The sequence below is a fragment of the Nicotiana tomentosiformis genome, chromosome 8, assembly GCF_000390325.3.
Source record: "Nicotiana tomentosiformis chromosome 8, ASM39032v3, whole genome shotgun sequence".
In the NCBI taxonomy this organism is placed as follows: domain Eukaryota; kingdom Viridiplantae; phylum Streptophyta; class Magnoliopsida; order Solanales; family Solanaceae; genus Nicotiana; species Nicotiana tomentosiformis.
Genome location: NC_090819.1, coordinates 18,954,878 through 18,975,928, shown reverse-complemented (window position 1 = coordinate 18,975,928; position 21,051 = coordinate 18,954,878). Strand labels below are relative to the sequence as shown.

The 21,051-nt window shown below is 35.7% G+C and overlaps 1 protein-coding gene across 3 annotated transcripts; it reads right to left on the bottom strand.

Annotated features, from left to right (window-relative positions):
- Positions 1–481: 481 nt before the first annotated feature.
- Positions 482–20,306, bottom strand: LOC104112147 (putative pentatricopeptide repeat-containing protein At5g08490). 3 transcript variants are annotated; one of them, XM_070182146.1, is made up of 9 exons: positions 20,151–20,306; positions 15,355–18,188; positions 15,118–15,238; positions 14,838–15,027; positions 13,074–14,746; positions 12,909–12,995; positions 3,206–3,325; positions 2,881–2,959; positions 482–1,458 (listed from the first exon to the last, which is right to left on the bottom strand). In XM_070182146.1, exon 2 carries the CDS (start codon positions 18,009–18,011, stop codon positions 15,453–15,455), a length of 2,559 nt encoding a protein of 852 aa, XP_070038247.1. In that variant the 5' UTR covers positions 18,012–18,188; positions 20,151–20,306; the 3' UTR covers positions 482–1,458; positions 2,881–2,959; positions 3,206–3,325; positions 12,909–12,995; positions 13,074–14,746; positions 14,838–15,027; positions 15,118–15,238; positions 15,355–15,452. The 3 variants fall into 3 exon arrangements, with proteins under 3 accessions (XP_070038247.1, XP_070038246.1, XP_070038248.1); XM_070182145.1 differs by having other exon boundaries at positions 482–1,138; positions 12,909–14,746; XM_070182147.1 differs by having other exon boundaries at positions 12,909–14,746; positions 14,838–14,915.
- Between the last annotated feature and the right edge of the window lie 745 nt (positions 20,307–21,051).

Genomic DNA, 21,051 nt, shown 5'->3' with positions numbered 1-21,051 from the left:
CCAAGAAGTTATTCATTTTCGTAGGACTAAGATTCTGGTTAAGGGTCAACTATCCCATCACACTTGTGGAATTATTTATCAATCACTATTCTGTAATATATTCCAGGAACGATACAATTACGTTTGCACCAATAAAATACAGTCCAACTCCAAAATTAGTTGTTGAACTTTATTCTTGAAACACCATGAGAAACAATTATGTAGACCTTTAGTCTAAGCAATTGTGCTGGATTGGCCTCGCTATTATGAGATCACCGTGCGCATCTCTAATAACAACACTTGCTATACTTAATTATGTTTAAGTTTTACGCAAAATATATTTATACAATCATGTTATTTATCAAATAATTAAATACTTTTCTTAAATGAACACCACTAGGCAATGTGCCTAGGCTAATTTTATTACAAACTCAAAAGTAAATAAGGAACGGCTAGACCATACCTTACATGATCTTTAAAGTTTGAACGTGCAAAAAGTACATAACGAAATAGCAACTTAGAACTTATAAGATGCAAATACAAGATGATAAACTATATAACAAAGGCCAAATTGGCAGTGTAAAGCTCAGCATGTATCCAGTTGAAACCAAATGCAGAAATATCAAACTTTGATGAAATTCTCCCTTGAATAATATCCCAAAGGAACCAAATAACGCATGACCTCCCAATATCATCATCTTCTTACAACTCTTGCACAAATTAATTGACAGTGAGCTTGTCCAAATTAAGCAGTCGCCTAGCGTGTGACTGGAGGTCAAACGCCAAGTTAGCAATGTAATCCGCTAGCTGGTTACCTTCACGCAAGGTATGTTGGAACTGAATTTGTGCGTCCCTCTTCATGTAATTTATTTCATCAATTAAAAGTGCCATACTCCACATGGTAGCCCAGCTCCCTTCGATGATATTCTTCAATAGCAAAAAGAGACGGTCTCAATACTTGTAGGAGTGAAATGAGAATCCCTACAATATTTCAGAGCTTCCACAATTGGCATATCCTCCGCTTGAACATTTTTGCCATCATCAATTATCTTGGCATTCGCATGAACAAGATCCGCCACCAAGTCTCTAAAATAAAACTGAAACAAGCTCAAACCTGGATTATTGCTACATGCCTCATCAGCGTTACACTTGTACCAGCCTGAAGGAAGTGACGTTCAGCTAACTTTTGTGTATTTAACTAGAGGAATGTAAGCATCAAGATGGTGCATTATTTCAGGCCAATTCATAGGGATATTCACCAAATGAGGATAGCGAACAATGAGCAATCTATGCAATGTGGTAGTAACTTCACGAACTAATCTTTTGAAAGAGATCTTGCCTCCATGTTTGATTGTATTGTGTCTCTTCCACATTTCTCACATGAGAATAGAAGGCAGTGCACAAAACAGGGGCTTCAACCACAGGTGAGGCTTGTTGAAGGTGACAACCTGTGAGATCAATTCTCAATTCCAACAAAACCTGAAACATTCTAATTGTCACTGATGTTCACTATTGTATTCCTATTACATAAAACTACTGCCCTACAGCTCTTGCGGACGAAAAGTTTTATTTTCACTTTCATAATCATCATCGACTTTCTCCTAGTGGTGTTTCATAACCAGAACTTTTTTTCCATTCTGCATACACCCAGAGGTTTGTTGCAAGGTCTTTCCTAGAGTCCTATATTTCCTCAAGTTGAAAGGTGTTCAAATTTTTTCCCATCATCAACAGCTCAACATATTAGATGAAGAATGTGTTATAATCAGTCCTAAGAAAATTAAGATTGAGAATTCAATTAAAACAATATCCTTAACAAGAAGAATGAACAAGAGCATATGACTTATAAAAAAACAAATAAAACCACTCACGATCCACTTTGTCTTGATGCTCTTTGCCACTGAGATGTATGCGCGTATTATTCCCAACCTACTTGAGTTTCGCTATTTAGAACACATCATCGGTCATTTAGAAATGCAGATATGATATTCAGTGGTAAGGAGCGCCAAAGGCAAAGTGGACAACAAGTATTGCCATTTGTGTTTTATAATTCATATGCACTTTTACATTTTTCTTATTAAAGTTATTGTTTTAATTAAGTTCCCAAATTCAAAATCTATTTAGGATTGATTATGGCACATCCCTCATCAAATATGTTGAGATGTTGATGGTAAAAAAATAAATTTGAACACCTTTCAACAGCAAACTCTGGGCTGCGCTGAGTGGAAAAGAAGTTTCGGTTATGAAACACCACCAGAGAAAGTCGGTGACGATTATGAAAGTGAAGATGAAACTTCTTGCCCATAGGATTTGTAGTGTAGTAGTTTTATTTCTACTAACTTTACAAATTGTAATAGTACACTGGAGAACATCAGCGACAATTAGAATGTTGCATAAAGTCGCTCAACAATTTCATGCCTTCTACTAAACTCACAATCAGGTTGCAGATTTGGCTCATTTATTAAAGCATTTATAATTGTTGCACCCTCGTATTCATAGACAATTTAAATCACTTAGATCTTTTATTATATAAAGATGCTTTTTCGGTTTTTTTCTGGCACGGATCCTGGAAACTCTCTTAGCTCAACAAGGAGATGGATAAACCCAATCATGCATACACAGATGCATATCAAGGTGGTTGGAGAAGAGACCTGAACAAAATTTATTTCAATCAAGTTGTAGGGAGTACTGGAATCCTACCCACGTCATCTGCCAGACTTAGTGAAGATTGCTTCAAATGAGACTTGAAACAATGAGGTAATTTTTAAAGAACAGATTAATTTAGATGTTGCTCCGTGTCGTAAAATACACCTATAGGCTATAACCACAGGTAATTAACATCAAATACTCTACTTGGCTATTCACTGCACATTTAGAGTAATATAGGAAGATAAACATCTTTACCTGACAGCAAATTTCTGTTCTTAAGATATACGATTCCACTACTCGGTAGCTTTTGTATGTGAAATGCATAGTTTTCAATCTGTAGTCAAATGTTCATTAGGAAATGAGTATTGGGATAGGCTGTAGACACATACAGAGAACTGAGATTCCATCATATGCAAATAGAAATATCACTACTTCTAAGACATATTTTCAATAACTTAAAGAGCTCTTTTAAAACTATAAATAGATGGTAAACTAACATGCCAGCATCATGAATATAGCTCCTCCCAGATTAAGCTTTACCTATATCAAGAGGCCAAAATAAAGTATATTTAAAGGCTACCTTTTGGAGAGGATTCGTAAGTATGATCTTAGCAGAAACAGGGTTCTATCCAAATCCATCTGGTAAAGAGACAGCGAATATATCACCACCATCTTTTGAAAATTTCTCCACTGTTTCTTCCTGAAGGATAAAGATCGAGTAACATCAGAAAATGTTGCCGATTGTGTAGTGTGTACCATGAAAACACATGTAACGTGTAACATAACTAAGAAACTAAAGCATAGATACATTCGCGTATATAGCCGATATACCAGAAGAGATAGATGGAATTTTCATTATCATTGTATCAAACATAAATTGGTATGTCAGAGAAGCTTTTCATTCAGCTTCATGGAATATGACAATCAACAGCTTTTGTACACCATATATGTTTAAGTTAAATACAAATTATAATTCATTAAGTAGTTACAATCATTAAATTCTTTATTTAGATGTGAGCACACAGCTTTTTCATTAGAATTTTTGAAACAGTACAAAGTTTCAAACCTTTGCAACCAAGGGCGTGGCGTAAGGCTGGCAAGGGACCGACCCAGGACCACGGCCCATGTGGGTAGTGAGCCTAAACGGGCTGAACCGTTTAAGACCGGGACCGGGGGAGGTGGGCCTGGCAAGTAGGCCGGTCCTTAGCCTGAGGCCCGCGAGACCGGATCGTTTGGGACCGGGACCGGACCGGTCCTAGCGGTCCTAAACGGCCATAATTTTTAAAAACAAAATCTGTCCATTTGGGCATTTAAAATCTAGCCGTTTCCTCTGCCAAAATAGCCGTTGGCTATTTACAAAATAGTCATTTAACCCCCCAACTTTGTTTTAACCCCAAAGTTTTTATAATTACACTTTTTTCCTATTTTCAACTATAAATACCCCATCATTCTTTCATTTTTCTCACAAAATCATCAATCTTTCTTATATTATGATCCAAAAAAAGATCGGGAAGAATTGGCAAAAATGGTTACTGTTATGTGCTTACCCTATAATTAATATAACATCCTAAATTTTAATATTCAATATTTAATATCGAATATAGCTTATATATACACTTAACATGTATATATATATGTATATATATATATATATATATATATATACTATATTATACTATATGTACATACATCTTATTTATCTTATATACTAGTATACACTTAGTATAATATAGTATGTGTGTATATATATATATATAAGATGTATGTATATAAGATAAATAAGATGTATGTACATATAGTATAATATAGTATATATATATATATATATATATATATACATGTTAAGTGTATTGAATATATATATATATACTAAGTGTATAGTATATATCTTAAGATGTATATATAGTATAGTATAGTATAGTATATATCGAATATAGCTTATATATATACTATACTAAACTATATATGCATCTTAAGATATATATATATATATATATATATATATATATATATATATATATATATATATATATATTATAACGCATTGCTTTGAATATCTCTTAACAATATTTTTGTCTTTAAATTTGAATTATAAAATTTACGTCACAATTCTATAATATAATTTATAAGGAATTGCCTTAGATATTTTTATTACCATTTTTTTTTCTCTAACTTCTATAAAAATTTTAAAAAAAATAGAAAGTATCTGTTGGGCCCACTTAACACGGGACCAGCCCACTTAACCCGGGACCGTTAGTTCGTGATCCCGGTCTCAGGCCGATTCCAACAAGAAGCCCGGGACCACTTAGGACCAGGCCCACAAAGCCCACTTAGGACCAGGCCCGGCCCACATGCCACAATTAGCGTGGCGCAATAGCAATAAAGCGGGTTAAAACATGGGATACCAGGGTTCAAATCCAACAAAGACAAGAAAAACCGATAGGTGATTTCTTCTCATCTGCCCAACCATTGGTTGAGTAAAATTACCCGTTGCAATTGTCGAGGTCCATGCAAACCGGACCAGACACCACAGTTATTAAAAAAAAAGGGCGTTTCAAATCTAACCTTGGTAATGGGGTGAACAAACATCCTATAAGTATTTGGAAAATGCAGGGACGTTTTACAATGACTAAACGAAGTTGAAGCGCCAAAAACATTTTTGTTATTTGCAAGTCACGGACCAAACATTGATTAAGATAGGAAGGGACAAGTTCTGCACATGTCAATTTTAAGGAACACGGCAATGTCAATGCAATAACTTGAAAGACAACCTTAGAGGACTGAGCTTTACTAAATAATTACATTCAGGAGTTTATACTATGTCCGTGATTATTTAAGATTAACAAACTTTGCATGTTTAAGTATGCTAGGTGGAACCAACATCTCCAACCGCACTTTTACCATTGGGCTCTGGCACATTCAAACAAGTGCTAGCTTTGCAGATAAGGAAAAGGCACTTCAGTTTAACATCACCAGCATGGTATTGTGTCCTAGGAAAATTTTCAGACCTCCTGTCTGTGTTACTCAGCCTCATTGTTTGCTTTGGCAAACATGTGTCAATAAGTATGATACAGGCACGGGTACTTCTTATATCCTCCACAATACACTAAGCACTTGATAGGAATTAGACATCCCTGTGTCAGATACATATCTATATATATCTATAAAGGAGGGAATGAAAGAGATGATCCTATTTATCTATTATCTCAATTTTTTAGTCTTTTCCCTCCCATTTTAATACAATAATCAACTTTTACATTTAAATAATTTAAGGTTTTAATTGAAATTCCATAACTACATAAATAGTATTAAATCTAAAAAAAATGACGCTCAGTTACAACTCCTACTAAGAAGGAAATTGACAAAGCAACGGTTTCGACATTTATTGACAACCGTTTCAATTTCTTTATATTTAAAAAATACCTAATTCATCATAATGATTCCATAATGAGGTCTTTCTGTTACAGATTGAAATCTACCGTTACTGCCCAAAAGCAAAAAACAAAGAAGAAAGTGCTTCTCAGGGACCATATATATGTCCCCTGGTCATTGTTATCTTGTGCGTTGGTGATTGAAGAACAAAAATGGTATGAACATTGTAATAGAGGTTTTCAGATTGATCAAGAACCATAAATTTTACAAGCAGTCATGGATATTACTCTTGCTAGGTTTGAGAAACAGGGGTGCAAGTATCTCCTTGATATCCCTAAGGTTTTTAGGTTTTCAGGCTTTTACTTTTTAGTTTAAGCTTCATAAGCAATTATTTTGATGATGCAACAGATCTAAAAGCAAATACTTTCAAACAGAGTATGTTACACACTTTCATTGTATGCTTCAACTTTAGTTCAATGATTTCTATGTTACACACTTTCATTGTATGCTTCAAATTTAGTTGAATTATTCCGTTACTGTTAGTATTCATGTTCTTTTATTTAGAAAAATGAGTATTTTCCATGATAAATTATTGTTTGAGAGATGAGATGGCTTTACTTAGTTTCTATTCTCTCTTTTTTCCTGTTATTTTTCTTCTCTTTCTTGCGTCGGATAAGACCCAAAGTTGCTTTTAGTGAAGCGTATGTACCAGTATTACCTTTATTGCAAAATCCTACATATGGTTGTTTCATATTATTTTCTATCTGTCATATTATATTAACTTGTATTCTAGAGTATATTTTTTATCGTTTGGATTATGCTCGCCCTACAGATCAATTTTTATAGAAACAGTTCTAGAGTGTTAAGATAGTAGAGGAAGAAACAAAATTTTGAGAATTTTGCAAAAATTTGAAGATGAAATGGGAGTTACGTTGTTTGGATAACGTTGTCTCCTTCTAAAAGACTCTACTCTCCATTTTTTACATGGAACTCCATTTAAATGGATGGGGTGTTGAAATTGTAAAAAGTTAAAAGGAGAAAAGAATTGGAGCTGATAGTACTTTTCTTTTTAAAGGTATGTTACTTCGTGAGGAACTTGGTAAAATTTTAAAAATAAATGGTTTCGAAAGAGTAGCTTTTTACTATGAAAACCCATGCTCACCAAGTTTTTACTGTAATGCTTAGTTTGCTCATACCTATATTACATGAAGAGGGTCATTTCCACAATCAGAATGTGAAACTACCACTTTAAGTATTCTCAAGAAATTAAACTAAATCAGTGTTACTAATACTTATATGTATGTATCGGTTCTTGATATAATGAATTGGATATTTATTATTTGTCAATTATTAATAGTTATTATTAGACCAAATACTCCTCTCCTCCCATAAAGAACTTTTCCCTTGAAATAATGTTATACACAATGAGTATTAACTAGGGAACAGTTGAAGAACAAGAAACAAATACTAAAAAAAGGGTACAAAAAAAAAAAAAAAACAATCAAGTAATTGTGCTTGCCTATGATGTGTGCAGATTTATTTTCTTATATTTCTTTCTCTTTTTTATTTCACATATCCTCTTCCTTCTTTTTCCAATAGCGGAAACATTCAAAAATATTTTAAAGAATTAAACTTAATTATGCATAAAATATAAATTAGAGGAATGTATTATTATTTCTGAAAATAATATTATAATTTTTCTTGAAAATTCCTTTTCACTTTTTAGAAACAAAAGAGCTAATTTAATTTGGAAATACATATCAGCTTTACATATATGGTTTGAGGAATGCCCTCATAACCAGCTGTAACAATATGTATGCTGGTTGAAGTATAGAATCGCACTATGGATATCACGGAAAATATTTATTGGTGATTTAACCAACTCTGCAATTAATTTATCTATGTATATGTAAGAAATTATTTATCTCTTCTATCCTAACTACATTTCCAGAAAAAGATCAATTTAATTTATAATTGTATTTTATTACCGCGCGAAGCGCAGATAAATTCACTAGTTCCATGTATATTACCCAACCTGAGTCCAGTAACATATGCTACAGTTTCGTGAAAAGCAATCACAAGTTCCCTGCTGGACAACATGATCGTGCATACAGGACTACACCCATCATACTAAACAACTTATCCAAGTCGTTTGAATTTTCAAATTTTCTGGTCTCCCATCCGCCATAAGATCGATTTCAACTGTAAATCACTCTCCTTCCATTGACTACAAATTCCTCCTCAGCTAAACAAGGTTTTTTTCGTAGTTCTACTACTTGTTCATGTAAACCTATGTTCTGTTCTCCTTCCTGATTTATACCTTCAAATAAGTTCTCCACCACTTACTTACAACAACAACAACCCAGTGTGGAAATAACCCAGTGTATTTCCACAGGTGGGATATGGGGAGGGTAGGATATACGCAGCATTATCCCTACCCTAGAAGGGCAGAGAGACTGTTTCGATAGATCCTCATCTCCACCACTTACTTATCTATAAAATAAAAATAAATAAAATAAGTTCTCCGGCCCTCAAGACTTTGGTATAGTGGTAAGAGTGCGACTTATGATGTATGGATTAGGTGCATGTCACGGGTTCGAGCCCTGACGCAGAAGGGAAGAGTCGTAAAGTCAACTACTAACTTTTGCTAACATATTCTTCATCAACAAAGATATTTTCTGACGAATACTCCTAATATTGTGTTTTAAAAAAAGGTAAACCAACAATGGTATCTAAAATCGGTAAATTACAACTTTGTAGGGGGGAAGAGAGAGAATGCAAATGGAGAGCAAAAGAATTTCATTGAACTCATGCTCCTATAGGAAATGTAACAGCAAACAACTGTTTGGAGTTTGGACCATGGTTCATGGACTCAGGCGCTTCCGATCATATCTCTGGTAATAAATCACTTTTGCCGAATATTATGTATTCACAGTCTCTTCCCACAGTTATTTCTTCCAATGGGTTCCAAACTAAAGCAAAAGGAGTTGCACAAGTTAATCCCCTATCTTCTGTCACTCTAGATTCCGTTCTTTATGTCCATGGTTGTCCTTTTAGTCTTGCATCTGTTAGTCGTTAACTCGAGCCCTCTATTATGGTATATATTTTATTGATGATTCTTTTATCATGTAGGACCGCAGTACGGGACAGACGATTGGCACAGGGCGTGAATCGCAAGGCTTTTACTATCTTAACTCACTCAATCTCTCCACAGCATGTCCAGTTACAGATTCTCCAGACCTTATTCACAGACGTTTAGGACATCCGAGTTTATCCAAGCTTCAGAAGATGGTGTCTAGTTTGTCTATATTAGATTGTGAGTCGTGTCAGCCAGGAAAACATACCCGAGCCACCTTTCCGCGTAGTGCTGAGAGTCATGGAGAGTTTATTTTCTCTTTAGTTCATTCTACTATACGGGGTCCTAGTAGAGTCAGTTTAAGCTTAGAATTTTGTTATTTTATTAGTTTCGTTGATGATTATTCAAAATGTACTTGGCTTATCGTTCTGAGTTATTTTCTATATTTCAGAGCTTTGTGCTGAAATAAAAAATTAGTTTGGCGTTTCTATTCACACTTTTCTCAGTAATAACGCCTTAGATTATTTATCCTCTCAATTTCAGCAATTTGTGACTTTTCAAGAAATTATTCATCAGTTTATATGGGGGTCCTAGTAGAGTCAGTTTAACCTTAGAATTTCGTTATTTTATTAGTTTCGTTGATGATTATTTAAGATGTACTTGGCTTATCGTTCTAAGTTGTTTTCTATATTTCAGAGCTTTGTGCTGAAATAAAAAATTAGTTTGGCGTTTCTATTCACACTTTTCACAGTAATAACACCTTACAATATTTATCCTATCAATTTCAGTAGTTTGTGACTTTTCAAGAAATTATTCATCAGTTTATATGGGGGTCCTAGTAGAGTCAGTTTAACCTTAGAATTTTGTTATTTTGTTAGTTTCGTTGATGATTATCCAAGATGTACTTGGCTTATCGTTCGGAGTTGTTTTCCATATTTCAAAGCTTTGTGCTGAAATAAAAAAATTTATTTGGCGTTTCTATTCACACTTTTCGCAGTAATAACGCCTTAGAATATTTATCCTCTCAATTTCAGCAGTTTGTGACTTTTCAAGAAATTATTCATCAGACATCTTGTCCTTATACCCCTCGATATAATGGGGTTGCAAAGAAAGAATAGGCACCTCATTATGACTGCTTGCACGCTTCTCATTCAGTCCCATGTTTCGCTACGTTTTAGGGGTGATACAGTTCTCACGGCTTGTTACTTGATTAATCGGATGCCTTCATCTTCCATCCAGAATCAAAGTTGTGCATTTAGTATTATTTCCTCAGTTACCCTTATACTCTTTTCCCCCTCGTGTTTTTGGGAGAACATGTTTCGTTCATAACTTAGTCCCCTGAAACTATAAGTTAGCTCCTCGTGCTCTCAAGTGTACCTTGCTTGGTTATTCTCGTGTTAAGAAGGCATATCGTTGCTACTCACCTGATCTACGTAATTACCTTATGTTAGTTGATAGTCACATTTTTTTAGTCTTGTCCTTTCTTTACCTCTTCTGACCATATTGATATATTTGAGGTCTTACCTACACCAACTTTTGAGGAGTCTACTATTACTCTTCCGACATCCCCGTCCACGGACGTCATACCTATACCGACTTTTAACAGGTCTACTATTACTCCTCCGACATCCCAGCCGCAGTATCACCATTCTTGACTTATCGTCGTGACATTGTCATCCGCGTCCAGTATCGTGCCCAACTGATTCGCGTCCTGCACCTGACTTTGCTCCTACTATGGACTTGTCGCCTCCTAGTCCTCTTATAGCACTTTGTAAAGGTAAACAATCCACAATGAAACTAAATCCACATTATGTCGGTTTAAGTTATCATCGTCTCCCATCACCCATTATGCGTTTGTATCATCTTTGTCTTTTGTTTCCATCCCTAAGTCTATAGGTGAAGTATTGTTTCATCCAAGATGGCGACAGGCTATGATTGACGAGATGTCTTCTTTATATGCGAGTGGTACTTGAGAGCTTGTTCCTCTTCCTCAGGTAAATCTACGGTTGGTTGTCATTGAGTTTATGCAGTCAAAGTTGGTCCAGATGGCTAGGTTGATCGACTTAAGGCCCGCCTTGTTGCCAGGGTATACTCAGATATTTAGGCTCGATTACAGTGATATTTTCTCTCTCGTGGCTAAAATAGCATCACTCCGTCTTTTTCTATCCATGGTTGTTGTTCACCATTGGCCTCTCTATCAGTTGGACATTAAGAATATTTTTTTCACGATGACCTTGAGGATGAGTTTTATATGGAGCAACCACCGGTTTTGTTGCGCATGGAGAGTCTAGTGGCCTTGATGTCAACTGAGCCAGTCACTCTATGGTCTAAAACAGTCTCCTCGAGCCTGGTTTGGTAAGTTCAATACAGTTATTCAGGAGTTTGGCATGACTCGTAGTGAAGCTGATCACTCTGTGTTTTATCGGCATTCTGCTTCAAATCTCTACATCTATTTGGTGGTATATGTTGACGATATCATTATTACCTGCAATGATCATGATGGTATTACTAAGTTGAAGCAACATCTTCTTCAGCACTTTCAGACTAAGCTAGCGTTTGGACATAAATGGTTGAAACTTGAAAAACGAGTTTTCAAAGATGAGATAAAAAATGGTTTTTGAAAGTTGAAATTATGTTTGGACATGCATTTTACTTCAAAAGAATTTGAAGTTTTGTGAGTATAAAACTGCAAAAACTACTCTAAAGCTATTTTTGGGATTTGAAGATTTTGTTTTCAAAATTTGCCAAGAACTGGTTAAAATCTATAAACAAACGGATATTTGAAAACAAAATTTGAAAAAAAGCTCCCAAATTCTATGGCCAAGCGAGAGCTAAGGATCTGGGCGGATTAAAGTATTTTCTAGGTATTGAAGTTGCTCAATCTAGGTTAGGTGTTTTGATCTCACAACGGAAGTATGCCTTAGACATTCTTGGGGAGACAAGAATGACAAGGTGTAGACCCGTTGATACTCTTATGGATCTGAACTCTAAACTTTTGTCAGGACATGGGGAGCCACTTAGCGATCCTGCAAGATATATGCGGCTGGTTGGTAAGTTAAATTACCTTATAGTGACTAGACCTGACATTTCCTTTCCACTATTGTAAGTTAGTTTATGGATTCTCCATGTGGTAGTCATTGGGATGCAGTTATCCACATTCTTCGATATATAAAGTCAGCCTAGACAAAGGATTATTGTTCGAGGATCGACGCCATGAGCAGTTTGTTGAATACTCAGATGCTAATTGGGCAGAATCACCTTCTGATAGACGTTCTACATCTGGATATGAGGGGGCATGTTGAAGAGACAATTAAATAAATAAAAGTGTGTTCTTTCTAACAGCTTAAGCTTTTAGACGAGATAGTCACACACTTTAACGCAAACAAAGTGCACCCAAATGCTCTAGAATTAAAAGTTGTTGGGCATTACTCACCTACTGATAATATATTTGGATAAATAATTGGAAGCTGACAGTATCTTCAATAGAAAGCTTTTAAACAGTCCTTTCTAAGTGTACTACCACAACAGGACATAAGCATGTCCACAAAGATTCAACCTATTTGATTCAAAATGAGCAACTCCAGTTGAGTCTTTTATTCCTGCAGTATACTATAGTCCCGATAAACACCCTACTGAAATTATGAGAACAACCAATTATTTCCAATTCGAAGAGCCATACATCCACCACATAATGCCAAACAACATGCTATTTTTAACATAAAATAAACAAGAAAGGAATTTTAATAGAAATCAAAAAGAAAGTCAAAGTTCAAAAAAAAAAAAAAAAAATATCCTAGGTATAGAGCTGAGGCATAAATATACATAATGCGCATACCATCAGTTGAATCTTTTCTCCAGATCTCTGAACCAAAGCAGTCTCAAATTGAAGAATTTCAGGGGCAGCCTTTTCATTCCGCCGTGCCTGCTTCAAGAGCTCTGCATCAGTCGTTGAAACGTGAAAGTAAAGATTTGTTATCATCGTCCATTACTGAGTACCCACATGCTTCACCAGAACTATTTGCTCCCTTTCTCTAGAAACTCTTATCACCCAAGATTCTATATTTTTATTCCTCAGTGAAGATTGAAATTTTACTGGAGTAAAACAAACCTTGAAAGCACACTACACCACAGGAATATTGACGTGTTAAAGCTCGAATTACAATCCAAAAAACATCACAAATAAAAGCAAATAAAACAAAGAAAAGCAATTGACAGTTTCATTCCTCCATCACACTGAAGCTCAACATAAAAAAGATACCAATCTTTGGATGTAAAAATCAAGCAATTATAAGATGAGATTTTCACAGTAAAGATGGGCATTCTCCAGCCAGCTTTTCGTCATCCAAGACCCTGCTTCTTCCTCAGAAAAAATTGCAGCTTTCTAGAGTAGAACAAACTATTAAAGCACACTACAGCTCTGAGGCATGATGTGTTAAAGCTCAAATCGCAATAAAAAAAATAATATTAAGGCAAACAAATAGAAACAGCGGCTGACAATCAGTGGTTTTTTAAATCCCTCCATCATATTGAGGTTCAACATTAGAAGTTGACAAACTTCGCCTAGAAATATCAAATAAAAGATGGCCATTTACACAGTAAAGGCCATACCAAAACAAAGAAAAATTGACAAGATGACTTTACAGAGAATACATTAGAACTGAAACAAATCAAATATCAGGGGTGTAGAATGAGTGGGTTGGGTCAAATTATTTTTGAAATTGTATTGAAAATTTTATTGAAGAACCCAAGAGAGTGCAATGGATAAGTAGTACAACCCCAACAGTATGCATCTTACCACAGTCCACAGCTAACTACATGTGAAAAGAACTAAGGAAATTAACCGTCCTGTCTACTTCTTGTACATCTTCATTTGAAATTAACCGTCCTGTCTACTTCTTGTACATCTTCATTTTAACATCAAAACAAATAAAATATTAGGGGTGTAGAATGGGCTAAAGTATGGGATAGCTCAACCTGCCCAACCTGACCCAAGCGGAATTGCAGTAGCTGAAACCCTGAAGCTACCATTTTGAGGTGAGAGGAAAAGTGACTGGAGATAGGAAAAACAACATCACAAAGGCGAAAACTTAAAGATTACAAGCAACTTCTCTCATGAATAAACTGCTCCTTATTCAAACAAAAGCCAACAAATTTAGGTTTATTTTGTTCTTTTTTATGTCAACAGGTGTAAGCACAAATATAAACACATACACAGAGAATACAATTAAATCTTCCATGACCAGTTAATAAAAGACTCTAAACTATCAAACAGGAATAACAATTCTCTTGTTCTAACATTTGAGAAAAATCTGCTTAAAGCTTTGAACCTCCATGCTCAATGAACTTGAACCGAGTAAACACAAGCTCAAACTAAACTTTTGCACAGAAATTTCAGAACTAATCCAATCGGGTAAATACACGACGTAGTCCTAAAAAGAACTAAGACAAAAAATTAATAAATGAATCCTCACATACAGGTCATCTTTGACTACTATTCATTACCAATAGGTATACCGATGACAAAATTCTTACTAAACTGCTCACTAACAGCATTCAACATGTATGCCAGTAACAAAGAGAAACGGCACCAAATTCACATGAGTTAAATATTTTCCCATTTCAGCTTGTTTGTTTTTTTTCCTGATAAGGCTCCCATGTCAGCTTGTTTGCATTCTGCATTCCGCCACTATTCTCCATTATGTAATTTATTCAAGAAGAAAACTATTAAGAACAGGATAACACTTTTGATAATGAACAGCCGAACCTGAATTAACAGCATTCTCAGAAAACCCAACTTAGAGCTCAGCCTTTTCCAGCACTCAGGAAACCAGACATCATTCAACTGTAGACAAAATGATTAAATAGGTATTTATATTCTCATAAGTCATGAGCTCCGAAACTTGAATTGCCCCATGCTCTTCTCCTTAGGCCACTGGAGCTGGGAATGTGCTGTTCTGGAGTTAAATAAAATCAATGCCAGGAAAAAACAGACAAAGAAAGTCAAATAAATGGTAGCTAATAAAAGTTTTGACTAGATAGCTTACGGCGAGATCAGATTCTCCTTTAAAAGAACGAAAAGAGTATAAATGCCCCACCAGCAAGAAGACACTTGCATGCCAATATAGACGTTGACCTCTCTGGGAAAGAACAGGGTACTGAACTGATCTGCAGTTTGCAATAGTATAAAACGTCAACATAGCTAGCCAAGCTTTGAGAAAAGCTCTATGCATATTCAATGTTAAGGGATGTATATTGGACAATGAAAAGAAATTCTACTATACCAATATCAAAAGCTGCAAGAGAAAGGTGGACCACTTTCTAGCATAATTTGGTGATACAGTATCTCTGTAATACTTCACACAAGTAAAATATTAGGAGGCTATAACTCATACTCATATAGCTCTTTGTTTTGTTCATCTAAGATTCTTAATGTTTCATATATCATTCTTCGCTGTGGGTGAGAATAGTCACCAGCAGCAAACACATTTTTCTTTCGTTCCACTTCAATCCAACTGCAACCAACTGGCTTTTTAAGATCTCTCATTTTCATAGACCTCCTTATCTCTAGGACCCCATCCCATCTAGCATTTGCAGCATACAGATTTGACATGACTACATAATTCCCGATATCATTAGCATTGACTTGAAGCAAGCGATCTGCCACAGCACGGCCTATTTCAACCTCCTGATGGGTTTTACAGGCTCCCAGAAGCGTTCCCCATATATTGGCATCGGCCTTAAAGGGCATCCGGGTCACAAAGGAAAATGCATCTTTGATTCGGCCTCCACGTGCAAGTAGATCCACCACACAGGCATAATGCTCCATGCTAGGTTTGATTTGGTGCGTCTTTTCCATTGAATCAAAGATCTTCAATCCTTCATCCACAAGGCCAGCATGACTACAAGCAGACAGCACCGTAGTTATTATAACATGATCTGGTTTGAAGTCCAGCTCAAGCATATGATAGAATATCCCAAGTGCTTCTTCTCCCATTCCATGCATAGCGTATCCTCCAACCATTGCTGTAAACATAACAAGATCTTTGGCAGGAGATGATTGGAAAAGCTTGTATGCATATCCTAGAGTGGCACATTTTGAATATACATCTATGAGAGCTCCGATGACATAAACATCATCTAGAAAAGACCTAATCACATATGCATGGCCCTGCTTCAGCAGGTTGCTTGAGGCCATTTGAGCACAAACAGGAAGGAGGCTCAAAATGCTCATGGCATCAGGCCTCAGTTTGTGATGCTGTAACTCGGTAAACAGACTTACTGCTTGATCAGGACAATCATTTTCAGCATAAGCTCTAACCATCAAATTCCACGTGGTAAGATCCCTCTCGGTCATCCTCTTGAATATGCTATGGGCATCTTCATGCAAACCATAATTCACAAACCCTGATATAAGCGAGTTGCACGTGATTACATTCTTGTTTCCTGATAAACTCTCAAATATTTTGTTAGCATAGTTTAAATTGCAACACTTTGCATATGCATCAAGTAAGGCATTAGCGAGAGTAGGTTCAGTATCACTTAGCAAGATACCAGATCTTACTGAAAAACCATGTGCTTCTTTGACCTTATCCATTCTGGAAATGTTAGCAAAATAGCGCACCACAGTCAATAATGTGATGGAGTCAGCTCCCATCCCCTCCTCGAACATCCCCTTTAACAAGTTAGTAAATTCTTCGTGAAGTTGGTTTTCTGCTAAGGCATCAAGCATAGTGTTCCATGATATCAAGTCTTTGTTAGAAGTTAATGAAAATGTGTGACATGCTTCTTTGGTGTTTCCACATTTTGCATAAAAGCTTATAAGGGCATTAATCACAGAGGTATCTTGATGGAGGAAACGGTGACGAATTATATAGCCATGGATTTGCTTCCCAATCAATACGTTATTGAGCTGTGGACATGCAGGAAGAATGCTCATAAGAGTAACGGAGTCTGGTCCACTCATCTCCTCCTTAGTGAATTCACGGAAAAAATCCAGTGTCTTCAACCATTCACCATTAGCTGCATATCCAGCAATTATTGAGTTCCAAGATACCAGATCTTTACATTTCATATTCCGGAATAAAGTCTCTGCTCCTTCGAAATTTCCAACCCTCAAGTAGCAGCTCAAAAGAGCATTGATGACGGTAACTTCCAATAGCAGCTCAGTCCGTCGAAAAACATAACAATGTATCTGCCTTCCGAAGTGGTAACCAGCTATCCCTCCTAAGCTAGGACAGATAGGAAGAATATTTGCAATAGTTGCATAATTAGGTAGAATGGAAGCTTTCAACATCAACCTGAACAATTCAAAAGCCCTATCCGTAAGCTTATTCTCGATGAAACCTGCAATCATTGCATTCCATGAAACAACATCTTTGTCAGAAATTCCATGAAAAGTAGCAGCTGCATCTGAAATATCCCCAGATTTTGCATACATGGATAAGAAAGCATTTCCTACCAGCGTTTTACAATCCAATCCGTGCTTTATCGCATAACAATGAACACTTTTTCCAGCACCCAAAGCTCCAGAGCGGGCAAGCACAGGAATAACAATAGCAAGAGTGACAGAACTTGGCTTAGGATAATGGGCTCTTTGCATTGAATTAAACAGCCTTGTCATCTCTGTTTCATGAAACCGCGAACCAGCAAAGCCAGACAACACAATATTCCATGTCACTGTGTCACTGTATTTAATCTGGCTGAAAAGCTTTTGACATTCATCAAGATCTTTACATTTAGCATACATATTAAGCAAAGCTTTTGTAACAAATTGACAAGAATGATGGCCTAACTTAATGACAGAACTGTGCAGAGCTTTCCCCAATATTCTATCTGATATGGCAGCACAAGATTTGAGAACATTTGCCAAGACTTGGTAATCAGCAACCGTTGGATTTTGTATTTTTTGGATAATGCTAGATACTACTTCATTCTTCATGCTAAAAATTCCAGTAGTAATTCTTTAGTCAATGCACATCGACTTTCATAATCCAAATCATACTTTCATTCTTCACGGAATTACTGAATTATTCCCAAGAATCAATTTTAACCCTCCAACTGTACTTCCCCATTGGGCCTGTGACGATTCAATCAATTCAGCGACAAAATTGAAAGTCTGCAGGAAGCACAAACCATAGAGAGACTTGTCAGCAAAACTCTATGTTCATTGACCATGCTGAAATTGGTTTCGGAAGAATCAAGAAAACTAACCGAAGACCATATTAAAGGATATATGTTGTATATATTATATATAAGTGGTTATTAGATAAGCCTTTGGAGTCCAAATGAATCATAAATAGTGTTTGTTGTATATATATATACTGATACTAGGCAATGAAATATCGAAGTGTTCTGCCAATTTTTATCTTCTCAGATAGTTAATTCATGGTATCAGAGCAATCATCAATGTCTATAGAAAACAAAGCCAAGATCTCCTTGATTGATGTCTACTCTCCTTACTATCTTGCTCCTTCCAACAACCCCGGAATGGTGCTAATTCCGAGCACCATGGATGGTGAGAACTACAACGGATGGGCTAGAGCAATGCGGAACGCATTGAGAGCCAAAAATAAGTTGGCGTTTCGTAAGCCTGAGAAACACCCCAGAAGTTCATGCCCGGGAGAAATGCCATTCAATGGTGATGACATGCAGGGGCGGCCCAACCCTAAAGCAAGTGAAACACTTGCTTTAGGCCCCAAATATTTAAGGGCCCCAAAATTACTAGTATTTTTCTATATATAGTAGTATATTATTTATATAATTATCTTTTATTATTGATAAATTTATTTCTTTATTGTCATATTAATTTTTAATAACTCGATTTCTTCCTCTAATTAATATAACTAAAATAGTTTTCTGTCAATCTTATTTTATTTTTTTTACTTAATTATATTTCTCCATTCATTAGTTGGTCACGTAACTATATCTAATAATCTAACTTATTATTTATTTTCCTTACATAAATTATACTCTCTCCGTCCCAATTTGTATGAAAGTATTTGACTGGACATGGATTTTATGAAATAAAGGAAGGCCTTTGAAACTTGTAATCTTAAATAAATCATAGAAGTTTTTGGGTTAGAAATCATCTCATTAATGGTAAAAAGAAAAATCTAAAGTTGAATTGTTACCAAATATAGAAAGTGACTTACTAAAAAAAATGAGTCACTTATGTTTTCTGGGTTCTCCCATTTCAGTTGTGATACAATCAACGTTAAATTCATTTAATTTTCTGTATTTTATAAAACTAAGTTCTCATTTTTTTTAATTCCACATCCTCACTTGTCTAATTTTTTTAAAAACGATGTTCATTAATATATATATATATATATATATATATATTATATATATATATATATATATATATTAAGGCCTCTTATTAAGATTTTGCTTTAGGCCTCCGATGAGGTTGGGCCGACCCTGATGACATGGATATTTAATGCACTCAACAACTCTGTACGAGGAACTCAATGTTGTTACAAGCTAAAGAGCGCTTAAGCCCTGAAACTAGGTGAAGCTCAGGTTATACGCTTCGTCTGGCTTAATTATGCTTTGGTATAGGCATCAAGGTACTAAGGCGTATGCACCTTCAACGATGAGTTTTATTTTTGGGGCTCAATATATATATATATATATATATATATATATATATAAAAATAACTTTCCCATTCTTTTGATCAAATAATCATTGTTTGTATGTATAGTTTCCTTTTCTTGCATTACATATCTATGTTTAAAATATTATACATAAGATTGAGATTTGAGATAAGTACAAGTAGAGTTTAGTTGGTCATTAGATAAGTATTTGAGGCATTGGCAATGAATTAAGGAAGTGTTCTGCCAATTTTTAGCCGTGCTACTCAATTCTGAAGAAATTGTGAGAAAGAGAGAAAAGAAGCTATTTACTTTTACTTCTCGTTGTTCTTTGTGCCATTTAACTATAGTCTTAAAAAATAATAATCTGCAGCTAATTTTTAATCCAGAGCTATACTATAGATATAGAATCAGACATTGCTATGATTTTCTTGATTTCGAATCAATGAAAAGAAAAGAGAGAAGAAAGAGAGAATGAACTTACGGAGAGCAGGAAGGAGTTCGCAGACCCCAGGCGCGAAGCAGTGAAAGCTTCTGTGAAAAATGGAGTCTCTCTAAGTTCAGGGTATCTCGATGAGAAAAAAATTCAAAATAGTCCTTTTAAGTAAGAACATAGAAGTATTTTAGTCCCTTACGTATAGCAATGAACACATAATGTCCATCATGTTTGCAAATGTGGATAAATTGGTCCAATCTTTAACGTAACCCTTAAAATTAAAGGAAAAGCGCATCTTAAGTTAAAATTAACGGACCTGTCTAACTTTTTTTTTTGGGGTAATAAAAGACTTTTTGGAGTAAACGCAACCAAAGAATACATGTTCAGTGTCTTCTTTTTCGATACCACTAATGGTGCAGGTCCCATTAGGGTAGATTTTCCTTCTAGAGAGCATGTGAGTTGCAGGAAGTTTGTTGAGAACGACAGTCCATAGGAAGTATTTTAACTTATTGAGCGTATTGGTTCTCCGGATCCAATCATGGTTGGGCCCTTCATAATTCCCTTGTCCGGAGATGAGCTCATAAGCAGCTTTGGTTGAGAATCTATTATGATTCTTAGAGTTCCAACTAAAGGTATCATTATTTGGGGAGGTTTGCTTAATGTAGGTACTATCAATCCCGGTGATCACTTCCCCTGGAAGGACAAGGGACATGTTGGTAAGGTTATAGGTCCCATTTTTCAAAGATAGAATTTAGGGTTTGGTCCATTTTCTAATGCGTGAGGGGCCCCTGGATATAGTCTCCGCGGGGACCTAACTGATTAACCCAATTATCATGCCATAGTTTTATAGATTTCCCATCTCCTACTAGCCATTTGGTGGCCGGCTTACAGATGGTAGATCCTTTTTTGATATTTTTTCAAATATGGGAGCCTAAGTTTTTGTTGACAC